The sequence below is a fragment of the Chlamydomonas reinhardtii genome, chromosome 8 (assembly GCF_000002595.2).
Source record: "Chlamydomonas reinhardtii strain CC-503 cw92 mt+ chromosome 8, whole genome shotgun sequence".
Taxonomy (NCBI): domain Eukaryota; kingdom Viridiplantae; phylum Chlorophyta; class Chlorophyceae; order Chlamydomonadales; family Chlamydomonadaceae; genus Chlamydomonas; species Chlamydomonas reinhardtii.
The window spans coordinates 887856-905909 of NC_057011.1; the positions used below are offsets into that span (position 1 = coordinate 887856).

Sequence of the window (18054 nt, forward strand, 5' to 3'; positions counted from 1 at the left end):
TGCTGATGCTGTGAAGCTGGGTGCAGTGGCGCCTGCTTGCAGGTAGCGCCGCAGACCGCAACAAACAGAAGCCACACACACACACAGGTGCGTGATCGCGCCGGCCAGCCGGCACACACCCCCAGGCTCTTAGACAGTGTAGTGTTGTATCAGAATTCATATTTACAAGTTACTTCACAGTTGTTATTCATGCATGTGTGGCACTCGTCTTGTTTCGGTCGTCGTCCCCTTCGCCCTTACTTGCACCGTTACCGTCACACGCGTTTCCACGGCCGTCACAGCCACACCTCCCTCTCGTAAGGCCATGCCTGCCTGCTCCCGTGTCCCGGGGCCGCTTCCTTCCCTCAGCACCTTGCAATGTGGCTGTTGGCCAGTCACACCTCTTGCTTGCCACCGTTAACGCCACGCCGAGACGTCGTACAGCACAGAGGCACACACGCGAGACAAACAACTATGGTACACTCCGGTCTGCGCCGCTTACGTCGCCACTCGCTGCCCGGTGCCACGTCCGCATAACTCACCCGCTCTCTGCATCCTCCATGATCCCCTTCACAAGTTCCTTGTAATCCATCCCCAACACCGCGCCACCACTCCCCCACACGCCCAAATTTCATTCAAGGTCGAGTCGAGTCACTGGCCGGGTCACGCCTCCACCAGTCTACGCTGGTCACGCCTCCTCCCCGCCACCACCCGTTTCGCCCACCACACGCGCTCGCTCGGGGTTCACCCACAGGCGCCACGCACCCCACGGCAGAACCCTGGGCAGCAGGGCCCTCGACGTGCCTGCCAGCAGCTACGTGTCTGCAAGCAAGTCAGGCCCACAGTATCATATGCAGTCGTGCACTTCACTGTCACAATGCAGTGGAGCCGCATCATCCTTTTGCGCCTCCTCACTCCCGTGCCGTCGGTCACTTGCGGGCTGGCAGCCTCCGCCACGCACCCACCACCCAACGGGTGATGGCAGCTGGCCGTGTCAGTCACCCATGCAACATATCTTAGCCTGGGCCAGCCGAGCCCTAACAACCCGAAGTGGGCCGGCGTGCCCGCACCCAGCGGCCGTCATGTCCGTCCGGAGCCGCAGTCAAGATTCTGCTGCGACAAAAAACGCCACACACCGCGCCGCACACGCAGCGTCGTGTCATCGGTTCCGCAGGCCAGCCAGCCGCCCCCCTGCATGCATGTGTGTGCCTGCTGTGGAGCTGTCCGCACCACGCATATTATTTATGTCTCCTCTCCCTCCTGCAGATGTTGTGTGTAACCTCTTCGGCTCTTTGCCTCGAATACGATACCCATGTGAAAGAAGCTCCAGTCGCATTTGCCCGCGTTTCCGCGAACCGCACAACGACATAACCGCTCGCGCGCACCACATGATTCTGCACATACAGCCACCTCCTGCCCACGCACGTGCGCACATTCGCACACTCTAAACCACACGTTGCACATGTGGGTGCGGCACCATACGCCAGGCCACCCACGGTGCCGATCACCGTCGTCCGCGCACAACAGTCTCCACACGCACAAACTGAACAACTCAACTTTGGACCCCTAGGCGCGCCAGCACCTCACCTCAGCTCTTCAGTCAGCGGCTGCCGGACTCACGCTGGAAGCGACTCGCCAAAACCCATCTCATCGCAAGCGCAAGACACACACAAGTACATACAAGCACTCCCGTGCTCGCGTTGCCTCAAGTGCTCAGATTAAATTTTGCAAGTGCCAAAACACAGCAGTCCGCTCCGTTTCTCTGTACAAACAACGGCGACGGCAGCACGCTAGCTACCGGCCCCCTGGCGAGAAGAACAGGGTGCTGCCGCTGCCCAGCTTGGTCATGGGCGTCAGCCGCGTCAGCGACGTCAGACACGTCAGGCCCTTGCCGCCGCCGCCGCCGCCGCAAGCTGCAGCGCCGCCACCAGCACTGCTGCCAGCAGCAGCTGCGGCGGCAGCAGGAGCGGGAGCGGTGCTGGCTGCTGTCTGCGTCTGCTGCTGTTGGTGCGGCGGCGGCTGCGACAGGCCCAGGCCCAGGCCTGCGCCGGGCGCGGTCAGGGTGGCGGGCGGGCTGCACAGGTCGGGGCTGGTGGGCCGCCGCCGCCCCGCCTCGGCAGCTGCGTGCTGCTGGTGTGACGGCGGGTCAGGTGCGGGCACAGCGGCCGGAGAGGGCGCGCGCGGCGGCGGAGGCGGCGGTCCCGCTGGCGGCTGCGCCGCCGCAGCCAACGGCCGAGGCGGGATACCAGCGGCGCCTGCGCCCGGTACCGAGCTGAGCGGTACTGGCGCCGGCACTGGCAGAAGCCCTGCCGGCAGCGGCAGCTGACCCGGCGCCGGCGCGGGCCCAGGCGTCGGCGCCGGCACGCCAGGCGGCGCGCACGGCGGCCCGCCGCCTCCTAGGCGCTGGGTCATGTATTGCAGCGCAATCGCCTTCATCGCCTCCTTGTCAGGCCCGTTGCTCTTAGTACCGCCTCCGCCGCCGGCTGCCGCCGCGCCGCCCTTCGCACCCGCCTTGGCGCCGGCTTTGGCGGCGCCTGCGCCGCTGGCGGCGGCGGCGCGCGCTGCCTGGCGGGCGGAGGGCTGTCTCGCGGGGTTGCCGGAGCGGTGCTGCGGCGAGGGCACATCGGGCCGGTACTCAGTGTCGCCATCCGAGTCATCATCGCTGCCGGTGGCGGCGCCCGCCTTGCGCTTGGCGCCGGTGATGCGAGAGGCGCCGTGCGCGCGCGCATCGGCGCCCACACCGGCCATCGCCGCCGATGCCGAGCAGGTGCGCACCGGCGCCGCCAGCGTGTGCACGCTGCCGCCGGCTGTGGCAACGGCGGCGGCGGCTGCCGCCGCCGCGGCACGGCGCGACGCAGTCAGCCCGCCATGGAAGTGCGAGTCCGCTGCCGCCGCCGCGGCCGCCGCGGCCGTGGCGGAGCCTGGCGGCGCGAAGCGCGACAGGCGGCGCGGCGTGGAGCAGTCAGCGGCGGCGCCAGTGCGCACGCGCAGCGCGCCGCCGCCGCCGAGGATGCTGTCCGGCATGGGCACGGGCGGCATGTGATCCAATGACCCGTGGATCTCGAGCAGCTCGGCGCACACCAGCGTGGCGTCGGCGCCGCCACAGCCGCCGCCGCCATTTCGGCCGCCGCCGCCACCCAGCAGCGCCTGAAAGTCGTCGCCGGGATGCGCTGCGGCCATCTCCTCCTCGGCCATGGCCAGGCCCAGGTCAACGTCGAAATCCAGATCCAGCGACGCGCTGGCGCCATGGCCGCGCCGCCGCGGCGTGATCGCCATCGGCGCCACGCCGCCGCCGGCCTCTGCGGCGGCGGCGGCGGCCGCCTGAGACTGATCCTGCCGCGGCAACACAACGCCAGCCGCCAGCGCGCTGGCGGCGGCGGCGGCGGCCATGGCCGCGGCCGCCCCCTGGACCTTGGCGCCGCCACCGCGACCACCGCCGCCACCGTCGCCGCCAGCATCCTCGTCGTCGCTGTCGGCGGCCAGGATGGCGTGTCGTGCCAGCATGGTGGCGGGCGCCATCGGCGACATGGGCAGCAGGCTGCTGCGAGCGCAAGCTGCCGCCGCAGCGCCGCCGGCGCCGCGACCGGCGGCTGCGGGCTCGCTACCTGCAGGCTGGCAGCGCACTACGGTGTGGGCATCCGCATTCGCATCAGCGGCAGTGTGGTCAGCGGTGCGTTGGTCCCGGCCCGGCTTGACGTCGGCGCCCGCCGCCTCCCGCTCCACGCCGCCGCCGCCGCCGCCGCCAGCAACTGCCGCCGCGTTGCCGGCGCCGACGGTGGGCGGCGTGGCCATGAGCAGCGCCGCTGGCAGGTCTCCGAGGTCGAATGCGGCCAACGCCGCCGCGGCGTTGGGCGTGCCGGCGTCGAAGTTGAAACCTGCCGCCGCCAGTGCCGCAGACAGAGGGGTGGTGCAGGCAGATAGGTCAGCGGCCAGGGCCGCCGCCGCCGCCGCAGCCGTCGCCGTGGGCGGCTGCCGCGGCTGTTGTTGCGGCTGTTGCTGCGGCTGTTGCTGCTGGAATCCAGACTGGGTGAATTCGCGCTGCTGCGGCCCTGGGTGCTGATGCTGCTCTTGTTGTTGTTGCGGTTGGTGTTGGGACGGCACAGGCGGCTCAGCCGAGTGCGGTTGGTGCTGTTGGTGGTGGTGGTGCTGCTGCGGGTTTGCGTGCTGCGACAGTGATTGCGGCTGGAAGGAGGTGTGGATGCGTGGAAGCTGCATCGCCTCCTCTAGCTGTGGCGGCGCCTGGTGCTGTTGGTGCTGTTGGTGGTGCTGGTGGTGCTGGGCCGGTGCCGAGAAGTGGCCGGCAGCAGTGGCGCCAAGCCCAGCGGCCTCTTGCTCCTGTTTAACACCGGGCAAGTCGCCAAAGCGTGCGGTCTGTCCGTCGGCCGCGTGTTGCTCTTGGTGGTGGTAATGTTGTTGTTGGTATTGTTGGTTGTGCTGCTGTTGTTGGTGCTGCTGTTGTTGGTGCTGCTGTTGTTGTTGTTGTTGATAGGTGTCGTGGCGCTGCGCCTGCGCCTGCCGCTGCGGGAACAGGATGCTGTCAGGCAGTGGCGGCGCAGCCGCAGCCGCGTGTTGCTGCGGCTGCTGGTGTTGCTGCGCCGGCAACGGCAGCGCCCCTAGCGGCATCTGCATCTGCGCGTGCCTAGGCGCGGGCATAGGCATGGGCAGCAGGCCGGCCGGCCCCGCTGCCCCTCCCGCGGAGGCGGGCAGCGGAAGCGGAAGCCGGTCCTCTCCCTCCTCAGGGCCACTTTCACCCCTGTCACTCGCCTCCGCCGCCGCCATTCCCGCCGCCGCATCTTCCTCGTCATCCGTGTCCATCTCCCATGGCTTGGCCTTGGCACGGCTACGCCCGCCGCGCGAGTTTGGCAGCGGCGGCTTGCGCGCCCCGCCGCCAGCCTTGCTGCTGCCGCCACCGCCGACTGGCGCGCCGCCACGCGGCGGCTTGACGGCGCTGGCCGCGCCGGCGGCGGCGGCCGCCGCCACCATCGCCTCAACCGCCGCCGGCTGCGGCAGCGGCAGGCCTGCCTCTGGGCCCGCGTCGGTATAGCCGCTGAGGCCTCCGCCGCCGACGACGCCGCCCGAGGCCATGGACGTTAGGCCCGGCGGCGGCGGCAGGCCGCCGCCGCCGCCAGCGGCCGCCATCATGGCGGCGGCGGCCGGCAGCGGCAGCGGCAGCGGCAGGTCGGGCGGAGGCGGCGGCGAGCGCTCGTCGTCGTCGCTGGCGGTGGCGGAGACGGACGCGGCGTGGCCACCGCGGCCCCAGCTGCCGGACGACATGGCGGCGGCGGCCGCGGCCTGGCGAGCGTTGCCAGTGCGCTTGGCGGCCCTGTTTGCGGGTGGCGCAATGCAGGTGGGCAACATGGTGATTGGTGAGGACCAAAGTGCGGGGGAAATGCCGGGGGGAAATGGCAGGACAATGGCATGTTAAAGCGTACATGCATCGGTGATGGTAGCTAATATTACAACCCCACAACCACCTCAAGCGCGTACGAGTGTGGTGCATCCATCAACTGCGACACGGTCAGGGCAAGGGCAACCGCGGCACTGCTTCTGCCTCACCCAGCCATCGCCGCCGCGCCTGCGCCGCCGGCTCCGCCGCCTCCTCCTCCTCCTCCCAGCGCGTCGTCATCCATGTTCTCGCACTCGAGGCACTTGCACTGCATGCCGCACTTGACGCCGCCCTGCGTGGGTGGGGAGGAGCACCGGGTGGCCGATGGGCCGATGAGAGTGAGCAGGTGGGTGGCCGATACTGACACGGGGTTGTGTATGGTAAGCGGCTTGGCGGCAGTAAGCGGCTTGGCGGGTGATGCTGGCAATGCGGACTGCGGGATACGGACCATGCAAACCACAACCGTGCACACACACACACACACACACACACACACACACACACACACACACACACACACACACACACACACAAGGCCGCACATGCCGCCCACTCCACTGTGCCCACCTGGAAGCACTCGCAGTACTTCTTGAGGCAGTGGCTGCGCTTGCAGTTGCAGCCGCGCTTGTGCTTGCCGCCGCCGCCACCGGGCGCGTCCATGATTTTGCGAGTGAAGGCCTGAACGAGCGCGAATGGCATGGGGGAGGAGCGGGCGCGTTGGGCGGCGCACGCGCGGGGCTCTTCAGCACTTGCCGTTTGACCATGGCGCATGTGCGTACCACGCCACGCAGCACGCGCGCCTCAACGCCCCATCCTCCACCATCACCTCGAGTCCCCAGGTCTCTTGTCAACACAGGAGAGCGGCGCGCACGCCTCCCTGCCTGCTTATGCTTCCCAGGTACACACACACACACACACACACACACACACACACACACACACACACACACACACACACACACACACACCCACACCTGCGGGTCGCGCGCGGCGATGTCCTCGCGGCGCTGCTGCACCCGGTCCGCGTACTCGGGGCGGTTCTGGCAGGAGGCGCAGGAGCAGGCGCCGCAGAACTGGCCCGCAGCGAAGCAGTCGCAGTAGAGCTTCAGGCACTGGCTCTTCTTGCAGCGACACGACTTGGCGCCGCTGCGTGTGTGCGCGTGTGAGTTGAGCGCGTAAGGAAAGCGTAAGCGTACGCGTAGCGGATTGGGAGGAGGAGGTTGAGGAGTTGGGGTCCGGGGCAAGACATCCAGTTCGCGGCAGGTTTACCAAACCATCCAGTGCCGCTCTACCGCATTGCCCCGTCGTGTTGCTCTCCGGGCTAGAAAAGCTAAGTCCCTCGTACCTGTCGGACGGCCGCCGGGCGCGGTTGCCGCCCGAGGCACTGGAGCGCTTGGCGTCCATGGAGGAGGGCGCGTCTGCAAGCACGTGCCAATGCACAGCAACACAACGTTGACACGCAGCATGGGTGTGGGGTCAAGACATTCTTGAGGAGGCCCCAAAAGTAAGACGCCATGTAGTCAGCACAATACAAGACACCGGCACAAAGTGCTGATGGACGCAAAGCGAAGGAAAGCCAGGCAACGCAGCACGTACCCGAATCCAACACGGAGATATCCATGAGCGATGGCGTGGATCGCCCACCGGCACCACCGCCGCCGCTGCCGCCGCCAACCACCGCCGTCGTGCCGTAAAGCATGGTGTTTGCAATGCGGTTGCGCTGCGGCCGCTGCAGCGTCGCCGGCGAGGCCGCCACGGCTGTGGAGGCTGCAGCCGCCGACCGCGGCTGCTGCCGAGGCTGCTGCTGCGGTGGCGGCTGCGGAGGCGGCGCGCTGGCGGAGGTGGTGGTACTGCCGCCGCCGTTGCGCTGCCGGGCTGCAGGTGGCAACGAGGCGTCCTGGTGGCTACTGCTTGGCCTTTGTGACTGGTGCTGGTGTTGCACCGCGACTGCTGACGCGGCTGCCGTGGCAGCGGCGAGGGCATTCGCGACCGCGTCTGCAACGGCGTCGCCGCCTGACGCCGGGTGCCTGACGTCCACGCCGACGGTGTCCCAGTACTCAACGGGCGAAGGCACGCCGGACGGCGGCGGGACGTCGAGCGGTGCCGGCGGCGGCAGCAGCACCTGCCGCGCCGCCGAACCGCGCCCGACAGCGCCGCCGGCTCCAGATTCCATGTCAGGGCTGCTGTCACGGCTGCCAAACATGTCACCGCCATTGCCGCTGCCGCCGCCAGCGCCCAGTCCGCCGCTACCATCAAGGCTGCCGCTGCCACTGCCGGTGCTAAGCAGCCCGCCGCGAACGCCGACTCCGCCCATGCCGGCACTGCCGCCGCCGGTGGAGCTGCTGAACGGCAGTAGCGAGCTCATGCCCGGCAGCTGGGAGCTGTAGCGAACCTCTGCGCCGTCCACCTGCATCGGCTGCCCGGCCTGCTGCTGCGGCGCCGGCGGCTGTAGCATGGCCAGCGCCGGCGGTGGCGGGAGGCCCCAGCCTTGGGGCGGCAGCACCGGCGCGCCGGGCGGCGGCGGCACGCCTCCGTTGACGCTACCCGAGGGGAAGTGCGGCAGTGGCGGGAGCGGCGGCAGGGGCGGCGGCAAACCACGCGCCGGCAGCTGCATCTGCTGTTGGTCTTGCTGTTGCTGTTGTTGTTGCTGGTGCTGCTGGTGCTGGCCCGCCGCGGCGTTGGCGCCGCTGACCTCACCGCCCTCGCCTCCTGCAGCGCCCGCACCCCCGGAGAAATCCAGATACCTGCCGCGTCGGCGGCCGGCGCCGCTGGCACCCGTGGGCTCTGCGAGGTCAGCTCCGACCTCGGACTTGAGGGTGCCGAGACCGGCGAGGCCGGGCAGCGGCGAGAGCAGCATGGCGGCGGTGGGCGTGGAGCCGGCGAGCGGGAAGGGCGCCAGCGAGCCGAGGTCGGTCGAGGTGAAGCGCGCGGGAGTGGCGAACTGCAGCGCATAGGCATGTGCACATGTGTGTAATGTATCAGTTTACGGCACGCTTATGTGTTTCATGCTCGTGCTCGTGTGCAGGGTGTCAAGGCATGAGGGTGGGCACCCAGGCGTGAGCCGGCACCTGAGCCGGCACGAGGCTGCGAGACAACAAAAGACCAAAGAGGCCCGGCCTCCACAGCGCCGCAGCTTAAGCCAAAAGCATTTCTTGAACTGCCCGTGAGGCATACCAGAACAACCAGAGAAAGCAAAACCCACCATGGGTGATCCGAGGCGGAAAAAGGCGTCCATGTCAGCATTGGGCGAAAAGAAGCCGGCGGTGCACTGGGCCATGCCAGCCGCCGTGGGCGTCTCGGACCGGGGCGGCAGCGCCGGACCCTCCGTGCCAGGCTGACAGCCCGCGCCCGGCCCACAGCCGGCACCGCCGCCCAGGCCGGAGGCGGCGGCGAAGCCGTCGCTTGCCGCGCCGGTGGTGCTGCCGGTGCCCGCGGCGCTGGGCGCGGCGGCGCAGGCGCCCCCGGCGCCGTGGCTGGCCCCGTCAGCGGGCTTGATGTCGGCACCGGCAACGGTGTGGCGGCCTCCGCCGAGCAGCGTGAGTACGCTTATGACGCCGCCGCGGCGCGGCGTGGGCGTCTGCGTGGCGCCAAGCGCCATGGGCGCATGATTCCGCATCGGGCTGAACGGCGAGCGGAAGGGCATGCGCTGCGAGGACTCCAAGTCGCTGGGCTTGGAGTTGTTGTCGCGTGGGGCGGCAGAGCGCGGCGTAGCTCGCGGTGTGGACGACTCCAGGAAGAGGGGATACTTACATGGCGACTGGACCCCATATTGCAGAGGCGAGCCCATCGGCGGCAACGGCGAATTGCCGACCTCGTTTCTTAAAAACAAGGGACTTCCCAGGTCGGCTTCGGCAGGCTTGTGGGCTGTCGCTTGGCGCTGTGGGGCAGAACGCGGCAAAAGGCGGGAAGGCTGACAGCGCCGGAAACGAGTGCCAGGATAGCGTACCCAGCTGACAATCAACTTAGAATTGCTTACCCTTTGCCCTTTTGGCTGCTCCCGGCTCTCCGGCCTCATGGTTGCAGAAGAAGGCGCGACAAGGCGGGGACTGCGTCCTTCCAGCAAGCCCTCCCGAACAGTAATTTTCCCGATGCAAGCAGAGGCTATTGTATCGGTCTTTTGTCCTGGCCCTACCCCAGGGCCGTGCTACCTTCCGCCCAGCTCACACTGCTCTGTCCATATTTGTCAGCGGCTACTGTCTCAGGAGTTGACAATTATGTACTGGAAGTATGTTTCTGACAAGATGATAACCGGTGCACGCTGTGAGTAGTAACCGGCGCGCTGAACTGGGCGGGTGCGCGATTGCGCGCGAAAGTGTTCCGGGTCATTTCCGTTCGGCCCCCTTGCTGTCGCGATGCTTACATGAGCTTGGAACGAAAGAATAAGCAAATTGCATGCGAAAGAAGGGCGGGGGTCGGGGTTCGGGGAGACCAGGCACAACGGTTTCGCCCAGGCCGGCCACCTGTGGGGAGGGGCCTGTGAGCGCTCTGCCCCTGTGCAGCGCTATTTGGTCTGCCAGTCCGCCGCGCATGCGCCTGCACTACACGGCAGCGCCTGGATTCACTTGCGCAAGCGAGAGTACCGAACTCTTGGAACAGAGCAACCATGTGGGAATAGGGCGAGATGTGGAACCCGGCGCTCAACAGTGCGTTTGACAGTGGAGCTGCATTGCTCCGCCTTCACGGTCGTCCATAACGGCAGTAACAGAGCCGCGAGCCATGAGCCCAGGGCAGGGCAATTGGGCCGTTACCGTACGTCCGTACCTTACTCTGGGTTGACGTATCACCTTCATAAACCCTGCCCAGCGCAGCCTTACCGTACCGAGTAAGTTCCGCACACAGGACTCTGCACAGCACCCGCGCCTGTCCACGTCAATGAGTCCGCCGCGCTGTCCCGTCATTACCCTACAGCACCAGCCATTTATCCAAGATTCTGTCACTTAACTCGATAACTCCCATCATTCCTCAGCCCCGCTCTGTGACCCCGCCGACCTAAAGGACCCGGTCGTGAGCACCGAGGGGCTGGCAGCACCACCCGCCGCCCCGCCCCGCCCATACTGCCCCGACACAGGCCCCGACACAGGCCCCGAAGCCGGCCTCGACGCCGACCCCGAAACCGGCCCCGAAGCCGCGCCGCTGGACGGCCTCCTCGAGCCCCCGCCTGTAAGAAGCATGGGCCCCATCGCCGAGCCGCCGCCGCCGCCGTAGCGCTCCCGCAGGCTCCTGCCAAAGGCGGGCGACTCGTCACCCCGGCTGACTAGGCTCGTCACCCGCTCCATGCCGCCGCCGCCAAAATAAGCCGCGTCAGCACGGCTGTAGCCGCCGCTGGGCCGCCGCAACTGGTCGCTGCTGCTCCCCCGGTTGGCGGCGGCGGAGCCGCCGCCCCCGCTGGTGGCGACGGCGCCGCCGGCGGCGGCGGATGAGGATCCGCCACTAGGGCTGGGCAGGTTGCGCATGATACTGCCGGCGGCAGCCGCCGCCACAGCGGCGCGGCTTGCGCCGGCGGCGCTGCCGGGACGCGGCAGGCCCGGCGGCCGCCCGGCGGCGCTGCCGCCGCTTGCCGCCGGCGGCGCGGCGCCTGCCGGCGCCGCCGCTGCCGCCACTGGCGGGCTGTGGGACGCGGGTGGCGGCGTGGACACTGCCGGCGCTGCTGTTGCTGCAGCCGGCGCCGCCGGCGGCGCCCCTGACGCCGACGACACACGCGCAAGCCGCGACGGCGTCGACGGCACCGCGCTGCCCAAATGGTGATGCGCGTGCGGCGGCGGCGACATTGCCACCGCCGACGCTGCTAGCGGCGGCGGCGCCGCCGCTGGCGGCGGCGTCAGCATCACTATCGTCGCCGCCGAAACAGACCTCGGGGTGGCGTAATTTGAGTCCTCCCCTCCGCCGCCGCCGCCGCCGCCGCCGCCGCCGCTGCTGCTCGCCTCGTCGTCGGATGGCATGGTGGCGGCGGCGATGATGGCGGCGGCGACATCGGCGTTGCCGTCCTCGCCGACGCTGTTGAACCGGCTGGCGGGAAAGGAGAAGTAGGCGCTGTTGGCTGCTGACACGCGGCCGGGCGTGCCCGCCCCCGGCGTCGGCGATGCCGCCGCCGCCTCGTCCCGAAGCAGCACCCCAACGCCATTGGGTCCCAGGACCAGCCGCTGGCGGCCGCTCTGCGACAGCTCGCCGCCGGCATCTCCGGCGGCGGTGGCGGCGGCGCCGGCGGCGCCGCCGAGGATGAGTCGCTCACTGAGGTTGAGCGGCGTGCCCCAGCGAGAGGAACTAGGCGTTGTGGCGCCGGAGGCGGCGCCCGCGGCGCCGGTGCCGGCGGAGGCGGCGGCGGAGGCGGCGGGGGAAGGCCGGTCGCTGGCGGGGCTGTGCTCGGTGTCGCCAGGCAGCGCCGCCGCCGCCGCCGCCGCCGCCGCTGCTGACGGCGGCGTCGCCGCCGTGTCGGTGGCGGGCGAGTCCGTTGGCGGCGCCACGCCTGGCGGCAGGTCGTTCAGGTCTGGGATGCGGGGCGTCGGCGGCGATGCGGTGTTGCTGCCGGCTTCCATCGCCGCCAGCAAGGCGGCCAGGGCCGGCGGCGGCGGCGTGGCGATGGTGGGCGAAAGCGGCACGGCGGCGGAGGTGCGCTCGTCAAAGTGCGGGTTGGCGTACGCCCTGTGTGGGTGTGCGAACATGTTTAAGAGGTGGAAGTGGCGGCTGGGTAGGAAGGGAGGCGGCAAAGGACGGGAATGGGAGCAAGCAAGCGAGCGCGTGTTCGCTAGTGTCGGCTGATCCTTCTGCACCCTCGTCCACCGCAGCAACGCCGAAAGCTGCAACGCAGAGCGCTCCCCTACACGAGCTGCCATGTAAGTCCTTGCACACGCGACCCACCACCGCTCATTGCCGTCCTCGCCGAGCTGTCGCTCCATGCTCGGCCGCCGCTCCACGCCGCCGCCGCCGCCGCCGCCGCCTCCCCCGCCGCCGCCGCCAGCCGCCGCCAGCGCCGCCGCCGGGTTGTCCACCCGTGTCATTGACACTGCCATCGCCAGCGGTGCCGCTGGGCTGTCCATCCTGTTCATGGATGTTGAGCCGCCGAGTGCGGCGGCGGCGCCACCGCCGCCGCCGCCACGGATAATGCTATGCGAGTGCGGTACGGCTGACCTCCACATGTTGGATCCAGCGAACGGATCGCGCGCGGCGGCGGCGGCCGCTGCCACCGCGTCGGCGTCGCCAGCGGCGGCGGCGGCGCCGGCGGTGGCTTCGGGCGTGGCCGGCACGGAGGCGCTCTGGGGCGTTTTGATTCCAGCGGCGGCGGCGACGGGGGTATTGGCGGAAGAAGCGCCGTCAATCTCGAGATGCGTGTCTATTATGGAAGACACCGTTAGATTGGACAGCGGTATGGACGACTCCGAGTCAGCCCCACTGTAGCCGCCGCCGCCGCCGCCACCGCCGCCGCGGCCCTCTGTCTCACTGAGCCCGCCGCCCACTGCCGCTGCACCCGCCGCCGCCGCCGCCGCCGCCGCCGCGACCGACCTGTGCCCGGTCTCGTAATGGTGGTGCGAGGCGTGGTACGTCTGGGTGGTAAGGGGCCGCGGCGGCAGCGGCACGATCAGCGTGATGCGCTTCGGTGGCTTCCACGGCCGCTTGCCGCCACCACCGCCGCCGCCGCCGCCGCCGCCGCCGCCAGCCGCCGCCATCACACTCATCGGCGTCGTCGCAGGCGCCGCCGCGCCGCCACTGACCGCCGACGCCGCCGTCTGCCGCCGCGCCGACAGCGCCTGAGGCGAGCCGCCGACGGCATCATCCAGTGTCATGCTGACGCCGCCGCCGCCGCCGTCGCCACCGCCAGGGCTGGCGCCGCCGCCGCCGCCGCCGCCGCCGCCGCCGCCAGTACGGATGGGCGTCACGGCCTCGCGACCCGGCGGCTCGGCCCAAGACAGCCGCCGGCTGCGTGGCGGCCCCAGCGGACCCGAGTCACCCAACACCCCTCCCCCGCCACCGCCGCCGACACCGCCGCCGCCAGCACCAGCGCCCGCGGCTGCCGCCGACGGCGTCACCGCCGCCTCGGCCCTCGTCGCCGCCGCTACCGCCGCCGTGGCGGCGGCCGCCGCCGCCGCCGTCGCTGCCGCGATTGCCTGCCGCAGCATCTCCTTCTGCTGAGCGGCGATACTGGTCCGGCCGCGGCCGCCGTCCTCCTCATCATCATCATCGCTATTGCCGCCGCCAGCGCCGCCAGTGCCGAGCAGCTCCTCCACCTCCCGCGCCTGAGCCGCCGCCGCCGACAGGCGATGCGGCGTCCCGGCGCCTTCGGCCTCCACGCCAGCGGCGGCGCCGTCGCCGTCGATCGAGGCGGAGGCGGGCGAGGAGCCGGAGGCGCCGGAGGCGGAGTAGACGGAGGCTGGGTCGACGTGCCGCAGCCTCAGCTTGCGCCAGTAGGTGTGGCAGTCGGAGTGGGGGAGGTGCAGGAAGTCACGGAACCGCGAGGTCTTATTGGCCACATATCTGAGGGAGTGAGAAGGTGAGGAAGGCGAGTTTTCATGTTTAGAAAGTGAAAGGGACCCAAGCTCGACGAGCACGGCAGGGCCAAACGTGGCATTGAGTCGTCAGCTGACCCGTAAATGAAGGGCGTGTGGGATAGGGCGTGTGCGTGTGCTGATTTGTGTGACAATCTAGGTGACCGGCCCCTCAGCACCATTCTGCATCAACCTCCAGCCAAAACCTTCAACAGCAGCACCACCACCTGCGAGCGCCCACCACCTCCAAGCCTCACCACCTCCCCCAAGCCCCACCACCTCCTCCCACCTCCGTGCCCCACCACCTCCGCCAAGCCCCAACACCTCCTCCCAGCCCCACCGCCTCCGTGCCCCACCACCACCTCCTCCCACCTCCACCCAGGTGCCCCACCTGACGGCGGCGCGGCGGCGATGGCTCTGCCCCAGCACCATCCCCAGCAGCCCGCGAGCGCTGCGGCCGCCGCCCCGCCGCATGAGGTAGGCCAGGTACAACGCGTGCGCGCCGCAGCGGTAGCCGTCCGGCACCGCCGGCGCCAGCGGCGCCGCCGTGAATGCAAATTGATAGGGGCTGTAGGGCTGGCGGCCTTGCGTATTTGTATGTGCGTGTGCGTGTGCATGGGCGGGCATGACGCGGACGAGCTGGGCGGAGGCGGTTGGTTGGTTGGTGCCGTTGGTGGCGGCGGCGGCGGCGGCGGCCGTTGGCGGCGGCGCGGCGGCGTCGAATGCGGCGAGGAAGGGGGCGAGGGGGGAGTTGAGGAGGGGGTGGGGGGTGGCGAGCGGCACGGGCCGTGTGAGGGGTGGGTCGTACACCTCTCCTGTGTGTGCGGGGGGGAGGGGTGGAGGGCGTGGGATGGAGGGAGGGAAGGGTGGATGTGAGGCCGTGAGCGGGATCGTGGGCGAGTGTGGAGCGTGGGATCCGGGTGTCAGGCATGGACGCAAGGCACACATGAGCGCCCCCCCCCCCCAGATCTCCTGCCTTCTAATTTGTACACGCCCTGTCCTGTGCTCCTACTCCCTACGGAGAGTTACGGTAGACCCTCCCTCCCTCCCTCCCTCCCTCCCACCCACCCACCCACCCACCAAAATGGTGTTCGTACAGGCGGCGTGTCTCGGCGAACTCGTGCCCCTCGTCCTCCAGCCGCCACGCCCCCGGGCCCGGCGCCACCAGCCGCCCCACCAGCCGCACGCAGCAGTCGCGGTAGGCGGCGGGCAGCGCCATGTGCGACACCCACATGAGCGCAATGTCCTGTGGGGGGGGGAGGGAGAGAGGGAGAGGGAGGCAGGGAGGGAGGGGAAGGGAGAGGGAGGGAGGGGGAGAGGGAGGGAGGAGAGGGGTTGGCGAAGAGAGACAGGGAGGCAGAGGCGAGGTGGGAAGTGCTTACACGCCGTTTCCCAGCTGACGCCCGCCGTTGCAGCGCTGTGCGCAGCATGGCGCGTTCGTACAGCCGTACGATTGCAAATACACATACGTTTACGTGTGGTCGGCACGCACCGTGGTGGGCACCATGGGCACGTGAGGGTGCATGGCCTGTAGCATCAGGAAGCGGGCGTAGCTGCGGTGGGGGTGGGGTGGGGTGGGTGGGATAGCCGTTCATGTGAGAACGGAGTGACAAATCACAAGTATGAAGGGGGGAGCAGAAATGTGTGTGTAGGAGAGGTGAAGAGGCAGGGAGGCAGAAAATGTAGGGAGGTAGAGAGGCGGAGGGGTAGCATGCTGCATTCATCAACCCGCTCCGTACCCGCACACGCCACGGCCGCGCTCCCAACCCCGTCCCTAGCTCGGTGATAGCAACCCCCAAACCCCCACGCCACCCGGCCCCCCCCCTCCCTACGCCCGCTTCGTGAAACACTCCGTTCTCCACGAACGGCTATGACGGCCCCCGCCTACGCCCTCCGTTCTCCGGCTCCCCCCCCACCGGGCTACCCACCCCCCCACCCCCACCCCCACCCCCACCCCGCTACGCCCTCACCGCTGCACGGCCTGCACCAACACATCCGGGTCCAGGTACGCCGGCCGCAGCAGCGAGTGCAGCAGCGGGCACAGCTCGCCCAGCCGCCCTGCCAGGCACGAACCCAACACCCCGCGCATGTCCACGCCCCCCGCCCCCGCCCCCGCCCCCGCCCCCGCCCCCGGCCCCGAGGCTGACGAGACCGACCAGCCCCGCTGCTGCTGTGCCGCCTGACGCGAGTCCGAGCTCCGTGCCCCCTCCCCCTCCTCCCCCTCCTCCGCCGCCGCCCCCGGGCCCCCCAGCTGCATCACCGGCGTGACGCCGGCCCCTGCTACAGCCGCCGCGTCGGCCGCTGCTACTGCCGCGTCTGAGGGGAAGCGGGCCGTGAGGTCCAACCGCGAACCCGGGGGCGCAGGCGGCCAGAACTGGGCTTGCGGCGGGCCGCTGTCCGAGCTGCCACCGGTGTTGCCGTTGGCTGCGCCGGCGTGACGGCGGCGCCTGGCTGCGCCGCCGCCGCCGTGACCATCCCCATCCCCGCCGCCGCCGTCGCCAGCGGGGTGTGCCCCGCCGCCCTGCCCGTCCTCACTACCGCTGCTGCCACCGCCACCGCCATCCCCTTCACGCCCTCTCCGCCTCCCTCCTCCTCCTGCCCCGCCGCCGCCTCCTCCCACTCCTCTTCCTCCTTCGCCCGCTGCCTCCTGGCGCCGCCGCTGCTGCCCCTGACTGCCTAAACAGGACTCGTCCCAGGCCTCGCGGCTGCCCCAGCGCTGCTTCTCCTCCGGCGACTCCGCCGCCGTGTAGGCGTGGGAGCCGGCGAAGGCGAATGCCTGATCAGGAGCCGGATCAAGGCGCTGCGTGCAGGGGGTTGGTGGTTTGGCACAGCAAGCATTCTTTGATTCAGTGTGTGCAACCAGAGCGCAGTGATACATTTTGGCACCGTGTGTAAGCTGTGGCGTGCGGCCCCCTCACAGTTGCCTCTGGTCGTGTTTCGTATGTTTAAACACCCTACGCACCGCCTCCCACCCACAGCCTCCACACCCACAGCCTCCACACCCACAGCCTCCACACCCATCCCGTTTCACGTATCCACTGGCCTCGCAAAGAACCACGCGCACTGCCTCCTGCGCCCCCTCCCCAGTCCCGACGCCTCCTGCCCAGCCCCCACGCCCCCTCTCCAGTCCTCACGCCCCCTCCCCAGTCTCCACGCCTCCTCTTCCCCTCTCCACTCCCCCCGCCCCCTCCCCCCACCCAGCCTCCGCGCGGGCCGGCACCCACCCGGCCCAGCAGTCGCACACAGTCCTGCTCGTACGCCGCTGGATCCAGAATCCTGTGAAAAGGGAAGCAGTAGGAGAACATTCGAAAGCCACAATCTATTGGCTTTCCGGGTGGAGGGTACGGTCGCAGGCCGTGCCACGTACAGTCGCACAAGCACGGCACACACACCCACACACACACCTGTGCAGCAGCCACACGTGCGCCACATCCAGCGGCGGCACCAGCTCGGGGAAGGGCCGGCCGCCGCGGGCGCGCTTCGCCTCCTGGGCCGCCGCCGCGCGGGCGGCCAGCGGCAGCCAGCATAGCTCGTAGCGCAGCGCTGCCTGCTGGGCGTAGTGCCCGCTGTACAGGCCGCCTTTGCGGGGGTTAGGCAAAGAGAGGGGGAGGAGGATGGTGGGGAGGGATGATGGTTGGGGAGGGTGGCGAGGAGTGGAGAGGAGGGCGGGAAGTGGGAGGGTCGTGGGGTGGAGGTGGGTGGGAGGGCGGAAAGGGGTGATGCGTTGATTCTCACCGCGTGGGAAGGTGTCCACGGCGTGCAGCAAGCGCACCAGCGCGAGGCTCCATTCAACCAGGTCAGAGGGGATGTTGTCGAGCACCACCCAAAGCAGCTTTCGCACTTTGAGCGCTAAGCTCTCCACGCCTGGAAGCCCCCCGCTTTCGGACATGCTCCGGTGTTTGCTCTACCAGGGCTTGCTTATGGCTTCCTTTGCATATGCACTGCTATATGCGTATGTAACATTGCTCGTTCCATCTTTATGTATACTACTCGGGGCACGGAGTGTTGCGCGAAAGTCGCTTGCTCATTTCGAGCGTTGTCTAATCCCCTACGAGCTGCTTTTACAGTAATTATGCCAGTTCATGTAAAATTACAACATGAGGGCTTGGAACTCGTCATGAACTTTGGCACGGTTTGTGCCCGGAACCCATGCCAGGCAACAGCTCTTGCTCTCGCCATCTTCCCGATGCAGCGATGCCCTGCCGCTTCACC

At 69.2% G+C, this 18054-nt stretch overlaps 2 protein-coding genes across 2 annotated transcripts; both read right to left on the bottom strand.

Moving 5' to 3' along the window:
• Positions 1-150: 150 nt before the first annotated feature.
• Positions 151-9723, bottom strand: CHLRE_08g361400v5 (uncharacterized protein). The gene is made up of 8 exons (XM_001696038.2): positions 9342-9723; positions 8568-9242; positions 6962-8306; positions 6711-6783; positions 6340-6511; positions 5933-6043; positions 5536-5657; positions 151-5302 (listed from the first exon to the last, which is right to left on the bottom strand). Exons 1-8 carry the CDS (start codon positions 9378-9380, stop codon positions 1774-1776), a joined length of 6066 nt encoding a protein of 2021 aa, XP_001696090.2. The 5' UTR covers positions 9381-9723; the 3' UTR covers positions 151-1773.
• Positions 9724-9777: 54 nt separating this feature from the next.
• CHLRE_08g361450v5 (uncharacterized protein) lies at positions 9778-17933 on the bottom strand. Its single transcript, XM_043064825.1, has 9 exons — positions 17578-17933; positions 17247-17421; positions 17067-17118; positions 15813-16642; positions 15335-15395; positions 14923-15088; positions 14234-14657; positions 12221-13831; positions 9778-12004 (listed from the first exon to the last, which is right to left on the bottom strand). The coding sequence occupies exons 1-9, from the start codon at positions 17729-17731 to the stop codon at positions 10321-10323; spliced, it is 5157 nt and encodes a 1718-aa protein (XP_042921826.1). The 5' UTR covers positions 17732-17933; the 3' UTR covers positions 9778-10320.
• Between the last annotated feature and the right edge of the window lie 121 nt (positions 17934-18054).